The sequence below is a fragment of the Eretmochelys imbricata genome, chromosome 7, assembly GCF_965152235.1.
Source record: "Eretmochelys imbricata isolate rEreImb1 chromosome 7, rEreImb1.hap1, whole genome shotgun sequence".
Classification (NCBI taxonomy): Eukaryota; Metazoa; Chordata; order Testudines; family Cheloniidae; genus Eretmochelys; species Eretmochelys imbricata.
The window spans coordinates 94,775,278-94,794,754 of NC_135578.1; the positions used below are offsets into that span (position 1 = coordinate 94,775,278).

The 19,477-nt window shown below is 41.4% G+C and overlaps 1 protein-coding gene across 1 annotated transcript in view; it reads left to right on the plus strand.

The window, feature by feature from the left end:
- Nucleotides 1-19,477, plus strand: part of CC2D2B (coiled-coil and C2 domain containing 2B) — a 114,193-nt gene that overhangs the window by 66,011 nt on the left and 28,705 nt on the right. Inside the window, exons 24-25 of the mRNA XM_077822854.1 lie at nt 13,230-13,332; nt 18,712-18,821. Coding sequence (XP_077678980.1) covers nt 13,230-13,332; nt 18,712-18,821 — 213 coding nt within the window. The remainder of the gene's footprint in view (nt 1-13,229; nt 13,333-18,711; nt 18,822-19,477) is intronic.

Here is a 19,477-nt window from a genome sequence, read left to right on the forward strand (position 1 = left end):
TCCTCCCCTTGCCTGATCTGCGGCACTGTAGCATGAAAGTGCCATAGTGGAGAATTCCTGCCTATAGAGTTACAAATATGAATTTTCATTTTAGAGATGTTATCTTTCATGAAAAACTCAATTATTTTTTGCAGATGAGAAAACTAATTTTAAAGCGACTTGTCAAAGTTAAGCACACATTTAATTTAATGGATATTGTGAGCGATTATGAAGAAATTATATCTATGAGGTATAATTAAAAACTAAACTTTGAATTAATGAATGTATCAAAAGATTATGAATTTATGCAAGTGAATTACTTTATTAATGTAATATTTTACTTGGCACATTTGTAATACTATATATTTTCAAATTGGTATATGAGAATATAGCCACATGACTCTCACTGAGTTTAATGGATGTGACTTGGCTAAAAACTAAAAAGAACATTTCAGTTGATGGTCCTTTGAAAAGTGATTAACAGTTTGCAGTATGAACTTTTGGATTTTTTTAATCGGTCAGAAAGGGAATAGGTAGAAAAATACAAAGAATGTTTTAATTGGTAATTTTTTTAGTGTATGGTTCTATTATGAAAATGTTCTAGTTTTAGTATTGCATAAACTTGCTAATCTCACTTCTGTGCAGGAGTAGCCAATTCATCGTAATGACTTGCTTGGGGAATATCAGGTTTCATTTTTGGTCTCTATATCCTTTCTGGTATATATCCTCAGGAGTTACTGTGTTAGGAATGCAGAATTGGTTCTCAAATGGAGCCTAAACTTCAGAAAGTTTGCTTCTTTTGGAAAAACCAGGAATCCGTAACATATCAGAAGATTCACATTTTTCAGGAATAGTTCCTATCATCTTTACGTTCTAAATTACATTTACATGAAAAGTGTCAAAAAGAATAATATATAAATTGTAAATATTAAAAGTGGAAATCAAATTTAAGAAACAAAACAAAACTTGATGAGATTAAATGAATTCTCTTTGCAGTTCCTTATTCATGAATCCATCAAGCAACATTTTAGAAGTGAGTCAGAATTATCAGCATGGGAAATTATCTTGATTCTGATCTATTCCCTCAGCCTAAGACATTTTAGCTGCAGCTCTCTTCCTGAAAATACCAGAGGCAGTTCAGACTGTCCTCAAGCCCTGGGACTTGGCTTATCCCTTCTATTCCTATGTTAGATTCGCTGCCTGTGGCGGGACAAACAGCAGCTGTTCAGTGCTCCCACATTATCCTTATCATTTAAAGTAGATTTTGGGGCAACAGTGAGTGAGGCCTGCCCCATTTCCTTTAGGCTGAAATTTTTGAGGCTTTATTCTCCAAATGAGACCACCTGCTGAACTCCTCTCAGTTTCTCACTCCTTGCATAACGACAGTGTGGGCCAGACAAGGAAAACCAGAGGCCAAGAGATGCTCTATCTGTTATAAGACCCTTCAGGAGCAATAGAAACAGGACTCTACTATGATTGCTCACAACCAGCAGGTCTCACTCTGCCAAGGGAAGGAGCTCAGAGTTTTTGAATCATTAGTTGGGGCCTTTGCTTCCCACCACACCTAGGGGTAATGGAAAGGGAAGGTCAGTACTTTTCAGCTCCAAAGGGTCCGCAAACTGGATTAGTGAATCATTCTCATCAATCAAGGACCCTTGGTGTGAAAGACTAAAACACTCCAAAGCCCAGTCCATCTCTGAGGGGGAAAGTTCCAGGGTCCTATTCTCAGTTCTGTACTGGATCCCAGAACACAAAACTCAAGTCTAAATGCAGACGTAATGCAGATTCTTTTCTATGCAAGGAAGATCACTAAAACTGTCTCAGGGTTACCCGTGCAACAGTGACAACGAACAGATAAGTGGACTGGCTAAGCTGTCAGTGGATAGAATTTGGAACACTTCCCTGAACTAGGAAGTGTTTGGGGGATATCAAGAGAGGTGTACCTATCTGCATTAAGATTAAACCAAAGGCAAGGCTCTTCTAGACATGGGAAGCGGATCAAAGATCACTGGCTCACAGATATCAGAACCTGCTTCTCTATGCTTTCCTTTCTCTGCTGGCACGAAGGAGAGTAATTTAGAAGATAAGGAGGGAAAACTGGTTATTCTTATAACCAAAGACCAGAGTATTTTGACTGAATGGAGATATTCCTGAAGTCTCCACTCCATTTTCCCAAGCGGCATAATCTCTGTGACAGAAACTACTCTTGCATCCCAAGCCAGACTGCCTGAGCATGACAGTTTGGCTGTTGAGTAACAAGCCTTAAATAAGATGGGGATACTTTTCCAAAGTTAATCTCCCATAGTTATTCTATCCCCTTGATTTATGCAAGGTTCTGGACAGAATTCTTATATTACTTTCAATATAGAAATGTGAGCCCTAGGAAACCAGATGGTACAGCTCTTCTGGATTTCTTACAGAATGACCTACATCTAGGCCTGACATCCACTGTGACATCACAGGTCTGTCAGTGTTAAGAGTGTCGTAAACATAGGGTATGTCTACACTACGAAATTAGGTCGAATTTATAGAAAGTCGTTTTTTTAGAAATCGGTTTTATATATTCGAGTGTGTGTGTCCCCACAGAAAATGCTCTAAGTGCATTAAGCGCATTAACTCAGCGGAGTGCTTCCACAGTACCGACGCTAGAGTCGACTTCCGGAGTGTTGCACTGTGGGTAGCTATCCCACAGTTCCTGCAGTCTCCGCTGCCCATTGGAATTCTGGGTTGAGATCCCAATGCCTGATGGAGCTAAAACATTGTCGCGGGTGGTTCTGGGTACATATTATCAGGCCCCCGTTCCCTCCCTTCCTCCGTGAAAGCAAGGGCAGACAATTGTTTCGCGCCTTTTTTCCTGAGTTACCTGTGCAGACGCCATACCACGGCAAGCATGGAGCCTGCTCAGGTAACCGTCACCGTATGTCTCCTGGGTGCTGGCAGATGTGGTACTGCATTGCTACACAGCAGCATCAACCCATTGCCTTGTGGCAGCAGACGGTACAATACGACTGGTAGCCGTCATCGTCATGTCCGAGGTGCTCCTGGCCACGTCGGCCAGGAGCGCCTGGGCAGACATGGGCGCAGGGACTAAATTAGGAGTGACTTGACCAGGTCATTCTCTTTAGTCCTGCAGTCAGTCCTATTGAACCATCTTATGGTGAGCAGGCAGGCGATACGGATTGCTAGCAGTCCTACTGTACCATCTTCTGCCAGGCAGGCAAGAGATGAGGATGGCTAGCAGTCCTACTGCACCGTCTTCTGCCAAGCAGCCATGAGATATGGATGGCTTGCAGTCCTTCTGCACCGTCTGCTGCCAGCCAAAGATGTAAAAGATAGATGGAGTGGATCAAAACAAGAAATAGACCAGATTTGTTTTGTACTCATTTGCTTCCCCCCCTCCCCCCCGTCTAGGGGACTCATTCCTCTAGGTCACACTGCAGTCACTCACAGAGACGGTGCAGCGAGGTAAATCTAGCCATGTATCAATCAGAGGCCAGACCAACCTGCTTGTTCCAATAAGAACAATTACTTAGGTGCACCATTTCTTACTGGAACCCTCTGTGAAGTCCTGCCTGAAATACAAATTGATGTAAAGCCACCCCCTTTGTTGATTTTAATTCCCTGTAAGCCAACCCTGTAAGCCATGTCGTCAGTCGCCCCTCTCTCCGTCAGAGCAACGGCAGACAATCGTTCCACGCCTTCTTTCTGTGCGGACGCCATACCAAGTCAAGCATGGAGGCCGCTCAGCTCACTTTGGCAATTAGGAGCACATTAAATACCACACGCATTATCCAGCAGTATATGCAGCACCAGAACCTGGCAGAGCGATACCGGGCGAGGAGGCGATGTCAGCGCGGTCACATGAGTGATCAGGACATGGACACAGATTTCTCTGAAAGCATGGGCCCTGCCAATGCATGCATCATGGTGCTAATGGGGCAGGTTCATGCTGTGGAACGCCGATTCTGGGCTGGGGAAACAAGCACAGACTGATGGGACCGCATAGTGTTGTAGGTCTGGGACGATTCCCAGTGGCCGCGAAACTTTCGCATGCGTAAGGAACTTCGTGACTTGCTTTCCCCTGCCCTGAAGCGCATGAATACCAAGATGAGAGCAGCCCTCACAGCTGAGAAGCGCGAGATAGCCCTGTGGAAGCTTGCAACGCCAGACAGCTACCGGTCAGTTGGGAATCAATTTAGAGTGGGCAAATCTACTGTGGGGGCTGCTGTGATGCAAGTAGCCCACGCAATCAAAGATCTGCTGATATCAAGGGTAGTGACCCTGGGAAATGTGCAGGTCATAGTGGATGGCTTTGCTGCAATGGGATTCCCTAACTGTGGTGGGGCCATAGACGGAACCCATATCCCTATCTTGGCACCGGAGCACCAAGCCGGCGAGTACATAAACCGCAAGGGGTACTTTTCAATAGTGCTGCAAGCTCTGGTGGATCACAAGGGACGTTTCACCAACATCAACGTGGGATTGCTGGGAAAGGTACATGATGCTCGCATCTTCAGGAACTCTGGTCTGTTTCAAAAGCTGCAGGAAGGCACTTTATTCCCAGACCAGAAAATAACTGTTGGGGATGTTGAAATGCCTATCCTTGGGGACCCAGCCTACCCTTGATGCCATGGCTCATGAAACCGTACACAGGCAGCCTGGAGAGTAGTCAGGAGCTGTTCAACTACAGGCTGAGCAAGTGCAGAATGGTGGTAGACTGTGCATTTGGACGTTTACAGGCTTGCTGGCGCAGTTTACTGACTCGGTTAGACCTCAGCGAAACCAATATTCCCACTGTTATTACTGCTTGCTGTGTGCTCCACAATATCTGTGAGAGTAAGGTGGAGACGTTTATGGCGGGGTGGGAGGTTGAGGCAAATCGTCTGGCTGCTGGTTACGCGCAGCCAGACACCAGGGCGGTTAGAGGAGCACAAGAGGGCGCGGTACGCATCAGAGAAGCTTTGAAAACCAGTTTCATGACTGGCCAGGCAATGGTGTGAAAGTTCTGTTTGTTTCTCCTTGATGAAACTCCCCGCCCCTTGGTTCACTCTACTTCCCTGTAAGCAAGCCACCCTCCCCTCCTCCCTTCGATCACCGCTTGCAGAGGCAATAAAGTCATTGTTGCTTCACATTCATGCGTTCTTTATTCATTCATCACACAAATAGGGGGATGACTACCAAGGTAGCCCAGGAGGGGTGGTGGAGGAGGGAAGGAAAATGCCACACAGCACTTTAAGCACAGCACTTTAAAAGTTTACAACTTTAAAATTTATTGAATGCCAGCCTTCTGTTTTTTGGGCAATCCTCTGTGGTGGAGTGGCCGGTTGGCCGGAGGCCCCCCCACCTTGTTCTTGGGCATCTGGGTGTGGAGGCTATAGAACTTGGGGAGGAGGGTGGTTGGTTACACAGGGGCTGTAGTGGCAGTCTGTGCTCCAGCTGCCTTTGCTGCAGCTCAACCATACACTGGAGCACACTGGTTTGATCCTCCAGCAGCCTCAGCATTGAATCCTGCCTCCTCTCATCATGCTGCCGCCACATTTCAGCTTCAGCCCTGTCTTCAGCCCACCACTTACTCTCTTCAGCCCGGCCACCTCTCCTCCTGGTCATTTTGTGCTTTCCTGCACTCTGACATTATTTGCCTTCACGCATTCGTCTGTGCTCTGTCAGTGTGGGAGGACAGCATGAGCTCAGAGAACATTTCATCACGAGTGCATTTTTTTTTCTTTCTAATCTTCACTAGCCTCTGGGAAGGAGAAGATCCTGTGATTATTGAAACACATGCAGCTGGTGGAGAAAAAAAAAAAGGACAGCGGTATTTAAAAAGACACATTTTATAAAACAGTGGCTACACTCTTTCAGGGTAAACCTTGCTGTTAACATTACATACATAGCACATGTGCTTTCGTTACAAGGTCGCATTTTGCCTCCCCCCACCGCGTGGCTACCCCCTCAACCCTCTCCTCTCCCCGTGGCTAACAGCGGGGAACATTTCTGTTCAGCCACAGGCAAAGAGCCCAGCAGGAACGGGCACCTCTGAGTGTCCCCTGAAGAAAAGCACCCTATTTCAACCAGGTGACCATGAATGATATCTCACTCTCCTGAGGATAACACAGAGAGATAAAGAACAGATGTTGTTTGAACGCCAGCAAACATACACTGCAATGCTTTGTTGTACAATGATTCCTGAGTACGTGTTACTGGCCTGGAGTGGTAAAGTGTCCTACCAGGGAGGACGCAATAAGGCTGCCCTCCCCAGAAACCTTTTGCAAAGGCTTTGGGAGTACATCCAGGAGAGCCGCGATTAATCCAGGTCAAATTAATCCTTTCACATGCTTGCTTTTAAACCATGAATAGTATTTTAAAAGGTACACTCACCGGAGGTCCCTTCTCCACCTGCTGGGTCCAGGAGGCAGCCTTGGGTAGGTTCGGGGGGTACTGGCTCTAGGTCCAGGGTGAGAAACAGTTCCTGGCTGTCGGGAAAACCGGTTTCTCCGCTTGCTTGCTGTGAGCTATCTACAACCTCCTCCTCCTCCTCATCATCTTCTTCGTCCCCAAAACCTTCTTCCGTGTTGCCTCCATCTCCATTGAAGGAGTCAAACAACACGGCTGGGGTAGTGGTGGCTGAACCCCCTAAAATGGCATGCAGCTCATCATAGAAGCGGCATGTTTGGGGCTCTGACCCGGAACGGCTATTCGCCCCTCTGGTTTTCTGGTAGGCTTGCCTCAGCTCCTTAAGTTTGACGCGGCACTGCTTCGGGTCCCTGTCCTTCATGCCCTGGGAGATTTTGACCAAGGTTTTGTCATTTCGAAAACTGGAACGGAGTTCTGATAGCACGGATTCCTCTCCCCATACAGCGATCAGATCCCGTACCTCCTGTTCAGTCCATGCTGGAGCTCTTTTGTGATTCTGGGACTCCATCATGGTCACCTCTGCTGATGAGCTCTGCATGGTCACCTGCAGCTTGCCAGGCTGGCCAAACAGGAAATGAGATTCAAAAGTTCGGGGTTCTTTTCCTGTCTACCTGGCCAGTGCCTCTGAGTTGAGAGTGCTGTCCAGAGCGGTCACAATGGAGCACTCTGGGATAGCTCCTGGAGGCCAATACCGTCGAATTGTGTCTACAGTACCCCAAATTCGACCCGGCAAGGCCGATTTAAGCGCTAATCCACTTGTCAGGGGTGGAGTAAGGACATCGATTTTAAGAGCCCTTTAAGTCGAAATAAAGGGCTTCATCGTGTGGACGGGTGCAGGTTTATATCGATTTAACACTGCTAAATTCGACCTAAAGTCCTAGTGTAGACCAGGGCATAGGTGTATCCAAATCTCTGGTAGATCATCCAGTGGTATCAAGATTCCTTAACACAGCATTTCTACACAAACCAACACTGACACCTATCTTCCTTATCTGGGATATGCTTATAGCACTAGAAACTTTCATAAACCATTCATTCATACCGATAGGTTCTAACTCTGGAAAACATCATCTTAATTCATTTTCTTCCACCCTATGCATCAGAACTTGAAAGCTTGCAAGTCTCTGTACTTAGGTGGATTGAGTTTTTTTATCACTGAAACTTACTTAGCCTTGATTACAAAAGAGATCAGAACCTACTCCACACTTTCCACAGTAGCATTCTGTGTAGAAAGGGCATAAGGTACTTTAAAGGAAATCTGGAAAGCTGTCACCTGCTCATCAATCAACACTTTTTTTAAGCACTATAGGCTTTACCTTCATTCTGTTGCAGAAACCTCCTTTGGCAGGACGCTGTTCCAAATAGTGGTCCCCAAATGGATCAATATTACTGATTTTAGGAAAGGGTGAAAATTCTTTTGTCTTACATATCTGACTATATGGGGCTTGTAATGCACATTTCACTGTAGTTTCTAAATGCTTCCCAGGCGAATTAGATTTGCATGGAAAGGTCTGAAGTGGACTTTGTGGAGCCTTTGTGTAGAGCACAATCATAGAAAGGTAACAAATTTTCCATTTTCTTAAATCATGTATAATAAAGGAAGATGTTTATATATAAAGCTGACTAAAACATTTTCAACTTTATCTAGCAAATTGAGGAATGCAGTTTTTAAGCTAGGTGAACGTAGAAGACATTTAAAGCCGCAAAGAAAAGAGAGGAAAAAAGTTCCAGCGCAGACGGTCTCTGATGGAGATCTTAAGCTTCTTATCAGAGTATTGAGAGCTTATAACATTCCTTCAAGAAATCCATCAGTTATTAGGTAGGAAACCATAGGAACAGAAGTTAGGGATTGTAAAAACCTATTAGATAATTTGGTACATCCTCCACATAGTCCAGGATTGTTCCCTAATGAATCTTTTCTAGAGTTTTGTCTAGTTTAGTTTCTACCATTTCCCTTGCAAGAGCATTCCCATAGTTTTATAGATCTCACTTAAAAGAAGAAACAATGTAACTGACCAAAAGTGCAGATTATAGGATTTTGTTAGTTATTCAACTCCAATGAAATCTGTAAATTATCTGTAAGGAACAGTATGCTGTTGATAGTTCTGTTATGTGTTTAATGCTGCTTATATTGACATGGAATTGTTTCAGCTATCCAGAATGCAGGGCTACTGTATAGTTATTGATGCATAAGTGTACAGATTTTTCTCCCCAGAAATGAACTTTTCTGCACTGTGATTAGGAACATAGGAATTGACATAGCAGGTCAGACCATATGCTTTGGTGGATGATGTAAAACCACCTTAGGATCAGCAATAACTTGCCCAGAAAAGTTCTACAGGATTGGGTTAGAATACTGTGCCATTTGCATGGCAGTCTCCCAAGTCCTGCTCCCAGTATAGATGTCCAGTCCAGCAGGAGTTTATGCAAGGAAGAATTCCACAAAGCAGCACTCTTTCATTTTGCACTCCTAGATGGTGATCTGGTGGAGTGCTGTACCTTCCACTCACAAGATGGAAAGTATGATGAGACTTCTTGTAACGGATTGATTGGTGGTTGATATGTTCAGCTCTTTTCTGGATGCTGCTTAGCTGGGATTGAACTAACTGTCTTCATCTAAGTATGAGCTGTCAGATATAGTACAGAAGGGAAAAAAAAGGAAGTCAAATAGGCTGGGACATCATATGGTATCTGACAGAAAATGTTCTTAATTAGAAACTATAATTTGTTAGCCAGTTTTACTTATCAAGTAAAAGAAACACATTGAGTTGCTCATAATGTAACTTTTGACCCACATGCACTCTCTGGTAGTAATATTTTGTTTAATATTTTGCTTGTAAAATGAAGATCAGTTTATAAGTCTCATAGAATTTAGTATTTTTTCATGACTGCAACTGAATGACTGCATAAGCTATTTTTTTAAAGTAGAGGCTATGTTGTCTTCACCCACTTAATATTTCCTTTAATGCTTTATGTAATTACTCATTTAAGTTTTAGAAATATTCTTCTAGTAAGACTGGAAAATTAAGTGAAGCTTGCTCTGAAAAGGATAGTATTTGCAAGTTGGAACTAAATTTAAAAACATCACTTAAGTTTTATAATACAGCAAACAAAAACAGTTGCTATCTGTATATTTACACTGGATGAGCACAATTTTCTTTCTAGCTACCACAAATATTAATCTAAATATTTTAACACACCAAACCTGGTTTAAGAGCTACTGCATCATGAGAAACATTTTCATTAAAGCTAACATACTGCTAGGGCATAAAGTAGGAAATGAAAGTATTTACAGAAAAATGCATTCAGAGTGATAACTATACCAATGAGATGTAATGTTTGACAAACATTCTATCATTTAAAAACTTGTTTAAAATATTAGAACTTTATTATTTGGATAAAGTAGGAGAAGTTCATGACTTTCAATGCTTGTACTGTAGACTCAAATCATGAAGACATTTACTCTTTATTATACTTTATGGCTGAGCAAAGCAAGGTCTAACATTCCATGTGATGGCATTTCTGTTTGTATCTCTAAGGCATTAAGAAGGTGGATGGAATGTGGGGGACACAAAGCCCCGGGCCTGAGGAGGAAAATGGGGGACAATGGTATGGGAGCCATGGGAACCACACAGGTTGTTGGCATGAAATGGGGAAGAATGAGGTTGACACAGCGCCCCTGCCATGGTAAAGAAGGGGAAAATATGGGGAAGGAGAAATGAAGCAGTACAGAGAGACCATTTTGGAGAAGGCCCCTGGCAGAGAAGGAAGAACAGGGGACCCTTGTATGGGAACATGGGCAACACAGAGACCTTGGCATATGGGGGAATGGGCACACTGAGCCTCTGGCATGTGGTGGAGGAGGGAATCGGGAGGGGGAGCACAATGAGCCCCTAGCATGTAGCAGTGGGGGGATACATAGAGACCATGGCATGAGGGAGGAAAGTGTTGGAGGCAGGTTGCATGGAGTCCCTGAAATAGGGATGGGAAGGTGGCTCACAGGGAACTTGTTGGAGGTGCGGGGGAAATGGAGGAATGAAAGGAGGCCCTGGTATGTGTAATGTGTTCGGCCTACAAAAGTAACAAATTGTGCGGTCCTTTCATTTATTTGGAGTTCAGCTGCATAATGAAAGACTAATTCAGTGCATAAACATGTAGGAACGGTTTGTGAGAGTACAGATGTCTAGCATAATGGTTGCCAAATCCAATTAAATTCTTGTGCAGTTCTGAGCTCTTGTTTATCTGAAACAAAGAAAAAGTAAATTCCTTGAGAGAGTATGCATCTAAGAATGTGTGCCTCATTCCAAACTTGCTATGCAAATAATTAGCATTACAAAACAACAGTCTATAACTTTCATGCAATTGGACTTTGTTTGCAATAATGGATAGGCTGATTCCTTCACAGAATGCAAATCATATTTAGCAACAATAATTAAATTAGAGATGGTTTATTCATTATTTCATCCATGGTATATTACAATACCCCAAATGTAAAGAAAAAATTCACTGTGGTTCTGAGATTAGTGTGAAAATAAAACAAAACTACAACATGAAAGAGACTCAGCAATAGCTTAACGCGCCCAAAAATAATTTATGAAAATTTCAGTCAAGGAGAAGTGAGAGTCCATCTAGGAGCTAAAATGTGGAAATTGTGTCCCTGAGAGAGAGAGCCTCACCAGCTGCTCATAAATGCAGGATCAAAAGCTGCCAAGTGTTGGGACGGGGGGGACATTCAGATTGGGCCTTTGGGCTGAAGTTTATTTTGCCTAAAAACTGCATGAAGTTTAACATGTTATCAAAGGACTTTATAATTAATAGAAATGGATTATCATAGTCTTAGGGATAACTATGCTTCTGTGGAAGCTGGGCTGGCTGGAGAAGTAGACCAGCAGGGGTGCCATTTAAGGAGGGTGAAGAGGCCCTCTTCCCCCCCCGAGTTTCTAACTACATTATAATTTTACAAACAGGCATGGTGCTGGGGGTGCTTGTGGAAACTATAGCCACCCCAAAATTGCCTTTGCTCCCCTGTATCCACTCATCTCAGAGCTGGGTGCCCAGCTCGCAGCAGCTGCTCTCTGGCTACCCAGCTCCCATCACCCTTCCCACACTCCCCCAACAGACTCTCTCTCTCTCTCTCTCTCTCTCTCTCACACACACACTTCCCAAAGAAGTCTCCCCTTCCTTGGGATGCTGATCCATAGCTGGTGCAGCACAGGGGGAGCTCGCCTGATACAAGAGATAGCTATGCCCTAGTGGGTCTCTGCTGGGGTTGGGGGACAGGTAGCCTGTCTGTGTTGCTGCCTCTGGCTCGGGAGGGGGAGCTGCGGCTGCTGCTGTACTGAACAAGTTCCACTTAGAGTCAGACACTGACACACTCAGGCACACACTCTGTCTGTCTGTCTGTCTCTCTCTCTCTCTCTCTCTCTCACACACACACACACACATTCTCTAACACACAATATTATTATTCTTATTGTTACTTCTTGCTACTTCCTGTCAAAATGTGCAGTGCACATATATTCTCAAATTTTATTCTTTCAGGATTATAGTACTGTTGTTTTAGTTTTTGTCTGGTCTGTGCATTTCATAATTTTATTTCTCTCTTATGCTTAAATTTAATTATTTGAGTAGTGAGTTCTAAAATGCCTAATATGTCCTGGCTGGATTATCATTATTACTTTATTACCATATCGTGCTTTGTCAGTCATTATTTAAAATGGTACAATCAAATAATAGTATGCTTCTAGATTGTAAATTTAGTTTGTACTCATCTTAGCAGTGCCAGTTTAAAATCAATTAGCTAAACACATAACTACAGATACTGTGGAGATGGTCACTTATTTTCAAATTGTATTTTTAATTATATCTGTAAAATAGCTTAAAATTTGTACAAAAACAAATGTGGTTCCAAGTCTGATTCTAATAGTAATGACAGAGTCAGACGTTAGTGAGTCATGTCCATGATTGTGATTGGTAAACATAAATGCCAAAATAATTAGAAAAATAAAATCTCGTTCTTAATAAAAGAGAAAAATATTGCATGTATTAAAATTCAGTAAATGTGGTTTTAGTAGAATGAAAAACTATAGACTAAAATGGAATAGATAATGGCAGTAACAGAGTGTGTCTGTTAGAGAAAGTAAGCAGATTTTAAGCAGATTTTATTTATTTTTATTTATCTCTACGAAAGATAGTGTACCAAAGTATCAAACTTGTGTTTCTGATATCTGAGTTAAGGCTCCAGAACTGATACTGCAAAGCTTGGGATTGTGAATATCTTGCTGTATTATCTCCTGATTGTTCTAAATTTACATATAAATTTAAAATATGGCTTTAATTGGTGTTGTATATTTTTTTTTCTTTCTTTAAACAGGAAGTAGATACAGTGCTCCTGTCAGCTAATTTCTAAATTGTTATCTGCAAATAAAACCTAGAATTTTCAGGTGCCTAAGTAGCCCCTGGAATCATGGTTAAAGTTGCCCCTCTGCCCCCAAAAGCTGAAATGGAACCCCTGCAGACCAGGCACCCCAGTTCCGTGGCAGCGCCTGGAAGCATAATGTGTCCAGATTGAAATGACTTCAGTGGGATTTGGACTGGAACAATGGAGTGGCTGCATGATCAGGCCCATAGTTTTAGACATTTCTTCATTTTAGGGATTTATGTTTTGATTTGTGTTACTGATTTGTTAGCTGTTCTTTATAAGTATGTATAGCATCTGTAAATAGTAAACTAATTATCTGTAGCATCTGTAAATAATGAACTAATACAAGCAATTGCCGTGTAGATTAAAAAGAAAAGCTGGTTGAAATGTGTATGTCATTCCTGTTTTATATCTAAAGACCTGCAGGTGTTCATTCGCCAGCATATGCAATTAATCAGCTGTCCCGGAGTCAACGTCTACTATCAGGCAAATCATCATACACATCTGATCCTCTAAGTGAGGTAAATAACTTAAATTACTCAAACAACAACAAAAAACCCCAAAGAGTGAATCATTTTGTATTGTTTAAAAGTAGGGCTGTCAATTAATCACAGTTAACTCATGTGATTAACTCAAAAATTAATCGCAATTTAAAAAATTAATCGCTATTAATCGCACTGTTAAACAATAGAATATCAATTGAAATTTATTAAATATTTTGGATGTTTTTCTACATTTTCAAATATATTGATTTCTGTTGCAACACAGAATACAAAGTGTACAGTGCTCACTTTATATTATTATTTTTATTACAAATATTTGCACTGTAAAAATGATAAACAAAAGAAATAGTATTTTTCAGTTAACCTCATACAAGTACTATAGTGCAATCTCTTTATTGTGAAAGCGTAACTAACAATTGTAGATTTTTTTGTTACATCACTGGACTCAAAAGCAAAACAATGTAAAACTTTAGAACCTACAAGTCCACTAAGTCCTACTTCTTGTTCAGCCAATCACTATGACAAACACATTTGTTTACATTTATAGGAGATACTGCTGTCTGCTTCCTATATACAATGTCACCTGAAAGTCAGAACAGTCATTTGCATGGGACCTTTGTAGCTGGCATTGCAAGATATCTACAAGCCAGATATGCTAAACATTTGAATGCCCCTTCATGCTTTGGCCACCATTCCAGACGACATGCTTCCATGCTGAGGATGCTTATTAAAAAAATAATGCATTAATTAAATTTGTGGCTGAACTCTTTCGGGGAGAATTGTATGTCTGATGTTCTGTTTTACCCGCATTCTGCCATATATTTCATGTTATGGCAGTCTCAGATGATGACCCAGCACATGTTCGTTTGAAGAACACTTTCACTGCAGATTTGACAAAATGCAAAGAAGGTACCAATGTGAGCTTTCTAAGGATAGCTACAGCATTCAACCCAAGGTTTAAGAATCTGAAGTGCCGTCCAAAATCTCAGAGGGATGAGCTGTGGAGCATGCTTTCAGAAGTCTTAAAAGAGCAACACTCAGATGCGGAAACCACAGAACCCAAACCACCAAAAAAAGAAAATGAACCTTCTCCTGGTGGCATCTGACTCAGAGGATGAAAATAAACATGTGTCAGTTGGTCCACTCTGCTTTGGATCATTATTGAGCAGAACCAGTCATCAGCATGGACGCATGTTCTCCGCAATGATGGTTGAAGCATGAAGGGACATATGAGTCTTTAGCGCATATGGCACGTAAATATCTTGCACCGCCAGCTACAACAGTGCCTTGAGAACTCCTGTTCTCACTTTCAGGTGACATTGTAAACAAGAGACAGGCAGCGTTATCTCCTGCAAATTGTAACCAAACTTGTTTGTCTGAGTGATTGGCTGAAGTAGGACTGAGTGGACTTGTAGGCTCTAAAGTTTTACATTGTTTTATTTTTTTGTACATAATCCTAAATTTGTAAATTCAACTTTCATGATAAAGAGATTGCATTACAGTACTTGTATTAGGTGAATTGAAAAATACTATTTTTTTGTTTTTTACCGCGCAAATATTTGTAATAAAAATAAATATAAAGTGAGCACTGTACACTTTGTATTCTGTGTTGTAATTGAAATCAATATATTTGAAAATGTAGAAAACATCCAAAAATAATTAAAGAAATTATATTCTATTATTGCTTAACATCGCGATTAATCGCAATTCATTTTTTTAATCGTGCGATTAATCGCAGTTCATTTTTTTAATCGCTTGACAGCCCTATTTAAAAGGCATGACAAAGGCCTCAAACAGTGTTTTGACAATGGATAAGAGGGCAAATTTTACTTTCTTTATTGTAACCGTATCTGCTGTGTCAATACTTATTTAAATTGTCCCTCAACAATATATTGATTTGGGACAAAATTCCCCTTGACATTTAAGAATTTGTTCTTATTCTTTAAAAAGATCTCCAACCCTTTGTTCTGTCACAGCTTGTTTTTGCTTCAGTACCTCTGGTATTTTGAGGGATTTCAGTTTCATTATTATAGTTAAATATGTATTTTATGGTAATTTCTCAAAATGCAAATTTTCTGATTTTGGACAGCAGTAGTTTCCAACCTTTTCAGCCTGAGAAATGAACGTTATTTCAAACAGGTCAAGAGCCACAATCAACATTTTTGGGCTCTCTGTTCTGCTCAGTCTAAAGGGAGCAGAACCACCTGCAGGTCCCATGCTGCGGATTTCCCCAACATAGGGTTAGTCCCAGTGGGCATAGAGAAATCATAGATGGCTTCTGTGTCTCCTTTCTCACAGTCCTTGTCACAGGGGCATTTCAGTGTTAGGAAGGAGTATGCTGGGGTTGAGAGGAAGAGTGATCAGAGTGCATTGTGGTCTGCCTATTGCATGGGAGGGCCTGTGGATACCATAACTACCTGACACTGGCTGCTCTAATCAACGCTGAGACAAAGCAGATAATTAGCGTGTGATAACTGGCTGTTGGTTCTCAAATTCTTTCTTTCCTTTTCTTCCGGGCTGCCCTTGATGGCTGTGTATGGGAAGGAGAGGGGAAGGAGAGCCATCCTTTACTAAGTGCTCCCCTAGTCTCAGGCAGTGCCCGCTGAATTCCTATCCTGCCCTCCCTGGGGCTCCCATAGTTCAGTAGGAAAGCAGGCAAATGGCATAGCCAGACTACTCTTTCTTCCTCCTATGATGCAGCAGGTGGTCACCAGGGGAACTGCTAAGCAACTGCAGCAGGGAAGGGATAGAGCTCCAAGTGCCCCCTACTGCCCCCCTGTCTTAATGGGGTCAATTCAAACACTGCAGTTTAAAAGTTTTAGGACACAACTCAGAGAACACATTTCCTATTAAGAATGAAATACATATTTTCTTCTTAACACTCACCATTCAGGGCCACAGTTTAGAGCCTCCAGAGCCACAGTTTGGGCCCCGCTGATATATAATGATGACTCTAAATTTAAATTAATATTAAAAACTAATTTTCAGAAATCTTAGAAGAAGATGAAAGTTAAACTGTATTTGGGAGACTTTCAGTCTTGTAGAACCCAATAACCTGTAAGTCTTAATATATCATAAGAGTTGAAATCATATCTTAATATAAATTCTAGAGATAAGGGTCATCTTTCATGAGGGTATCGTTATATGTACTGAGCAACTGTAATCTAAAAATAAATAGCACTTGACCAGATGTATCATTTATCAGTCACTAATGTACTGAGTAAATAAGCTGGTTAATTTCCATGTGTTATTCACCAGGGAACTGGACTTTAATGAATAAAATTTTCTTAGTTGCTACTTGCTTGCAGGTAACCACGGTCTCCTTGTTGCTGTCATCCTAGACACTCTGCTATATCGCTAGGCTTGACAGAATTCAATTTTGTATTCGTTGGTAATTTTGATGGATAACGTCGATATTTATTTTAAGTATTTTTTTATTTTTATCAATTTAAATTTTCAGACCTCTGCAAAATTGAGTTTTAAGTGTTTTTTTTAAATTTTTGCTATTTAAATTTTAACAATTGTTAGAAAGTATAGGGGGTCAGACAATAATTATTTAATGACAGTAGACAGTGAGATTCAAAATAATAAAGTTTTCAAATCGTTAAACACACACTAACATCACATGTCAAAATATAAAAGTATCCTTATATCAAATGCTAATAAGTTCTCAAACAGCATTTTTCTTACTTTGCCTACCTGTAAATTTAAATTATCAGTAGAAATATTTTTCATTGGTTTCTGTGTGTATGGTGAAATTGACATTTACCAACATTTATCAATAAAAATCTGATATTTCTAAAGTCAAAGTAGCATTGCTATCAAGACATATAAGATATTAAATCTACAAGATTAAATTCAACAAAGACAAGTGCTAAGTAAGAAAAAAATCAAATGTACAACTATATAATGGGGAATAACTGGCTAACTGGTAGTACTGCTGAGAAGAATCTGGGGGTTATAGTGGATCACAAATTGAATATGAGCCAACAATGTGATGCAATTGTGAAAAAGGCTAATATCGCTCTGGGGTGTATTAACAGGAGTGTTGTATGTAAGACACGGAAGGTAATTGTCTGCTGTGCTTGGCCCTGGTGAGCTCTCAGCTGAAGTGCTGTGTCCAAATCTCAGTGCCACACTTTATGAAAGATTGCATGAATTGGAGAGAGTCCAGAGAGCAACAAAAATGATAAAAATACTCCTGGGGGAATTCTGCATCAAAATATTAAAAATTCTACAAAATTCTATTTGTCAAAATAACACTATATAATCACATCAGTTTCAATTATTTTGGTAAATTATTTCAATATACCTGTCAGCAAGTATGTCTGTAACAATACAAACACAACAAATTCCCCCAGGAGTAGAGAGTTAAATAAACCCCTACGACAACCCAGTTCCTGCTTCTCTGTCCCCCCCCGCAAACCCAGCCATGGCCCCCCCCCCCCACCTAGACACTCACTCCCACCCCAGCCCAGCTGCAGGCCCCTCCTCCGGCCCAGACACTCACACCCCTTCCCTCCAGAGGCCAGCTGTGGACCGCTCCCCCCTGCCCCAGGCCCAGACGCTCAGAGACCCTACCCTCCTAGAGCCCAGGGATCCAGAGGGAGAAACAGTCTGATGCTGGGTCACGGGCTTACTGGATTCAGAGTAACAGCCGTGTTAGTCTGAGTTTCCTGTGCACTGCTGCCTCCTTCCTTCAGTGTGTGCAGGGAATTGCAGCTTCTGGGAACCCTCCAGTTTGCTCCCCCTTCCTGCAGCCTTGTCTTCTATTTGTGAGCTGGGCTCTGCTTGGTACAGCAGCCCCTAGTCGGAGCCAACATTTCTACAGCCCATTTCTCTAGGGAAAAAAGAAAATTCTGTGCACACAACATTAATTTCTGCAAAATTGTGAATTGCGCAATGATGCAGGATTCCCCCAGGAGTATAAACAACGTAGAAAACCTGACCTTTAAAAAAACTGGGCATGCTTAGTCTTGAGAAAAGACAACTGATGCGGGATCTGATAACAGTCTGCAAGTATGTTCAGAGCTGTTACAAAGAGGATGGTGAACAATTGTTCTCCATGTCCACTGAAGGTAGGACAAGAAGTAATTGTCTTAATCTGCAGCAAGGAGGATTTAGGTTAGATATTAGGGAAAACTTTATAAGGGTAGTTAAGTTCTGGAATAGGTTGCCAAGGGAGGTTGTGGAATCCCTGTTACTGGAGGTTTTTAAGAACAGGTTAGACAAACATCTGTCAGGGATAGTCTAGAGGTTTACTTGGTCCTGCTTCAGCACAGGGGGCTGGACTTGATGACCTCTTGAGGTCCCTACATTTTTATTGTTCTATAAGATGACGTAGAAATAAAACAAAGCAGTACAAATCTAATAAAGTGTATGATTTTTGTGTTTTAGGTGAGTGTGCGTCCATTTGTAGAAGTTTCTTTCCAGCACACAGTTTATCAAACTAGCACTGCAGATGGATCTCATCCATGCTGGAATGAAGAACTTCAAGTGGATTTTATGTAAGTTGGCCACATACTTCTCCATGAAAAATGTACAAGAAAATAAAAGTATTTGAATGCTCCAGTGAAGAGTCAAAGTTTCCCATGGTTAGGTGGTTATATTTTGTTTCAAAAGTATTTTAAAGTTTTTCATTTAGGCTGCTGAACTCATCTGCCTTTCCGTATCTGTGTATAAGAGTTGGAGATGCAGTAGGAGGATTGAATGATTTAGGGCAGTAGTTTTCAACTTATTTCATTTGCGGACCCTTAAAAAATTTAGAATGGAGGTGCGGACCCTTTTGGAAATCTTAGAAATTGTCTGCAGACCTCCAGGGGTCCCCAGTCCACAGATTGAAAACTACATATTCATGACCCTGAGGCTACGAACTGATGGTTTAGGACATTAGGAATGGGATACATGGTTTTTTCATTTCTAGGCCATGTTTTTAAACCAGCTAAGTCAGTAGTGACTAAAAGTTATAACCATCCAGTGGCCACTTGTCCGTTCGTTCGTTGGCATCTTCACTGAGTACAACAGACTATAAAAATGCACAAACCAAGTAAAAGAAGTAATGGAGAAGATAGGTTTGATATACAATGAAAAGAAATGTAAAGTCATGTTAATGGGGACTATAGGGACAGAAATCAAAACTGGAGAAGGTGGACAATTTTACGTA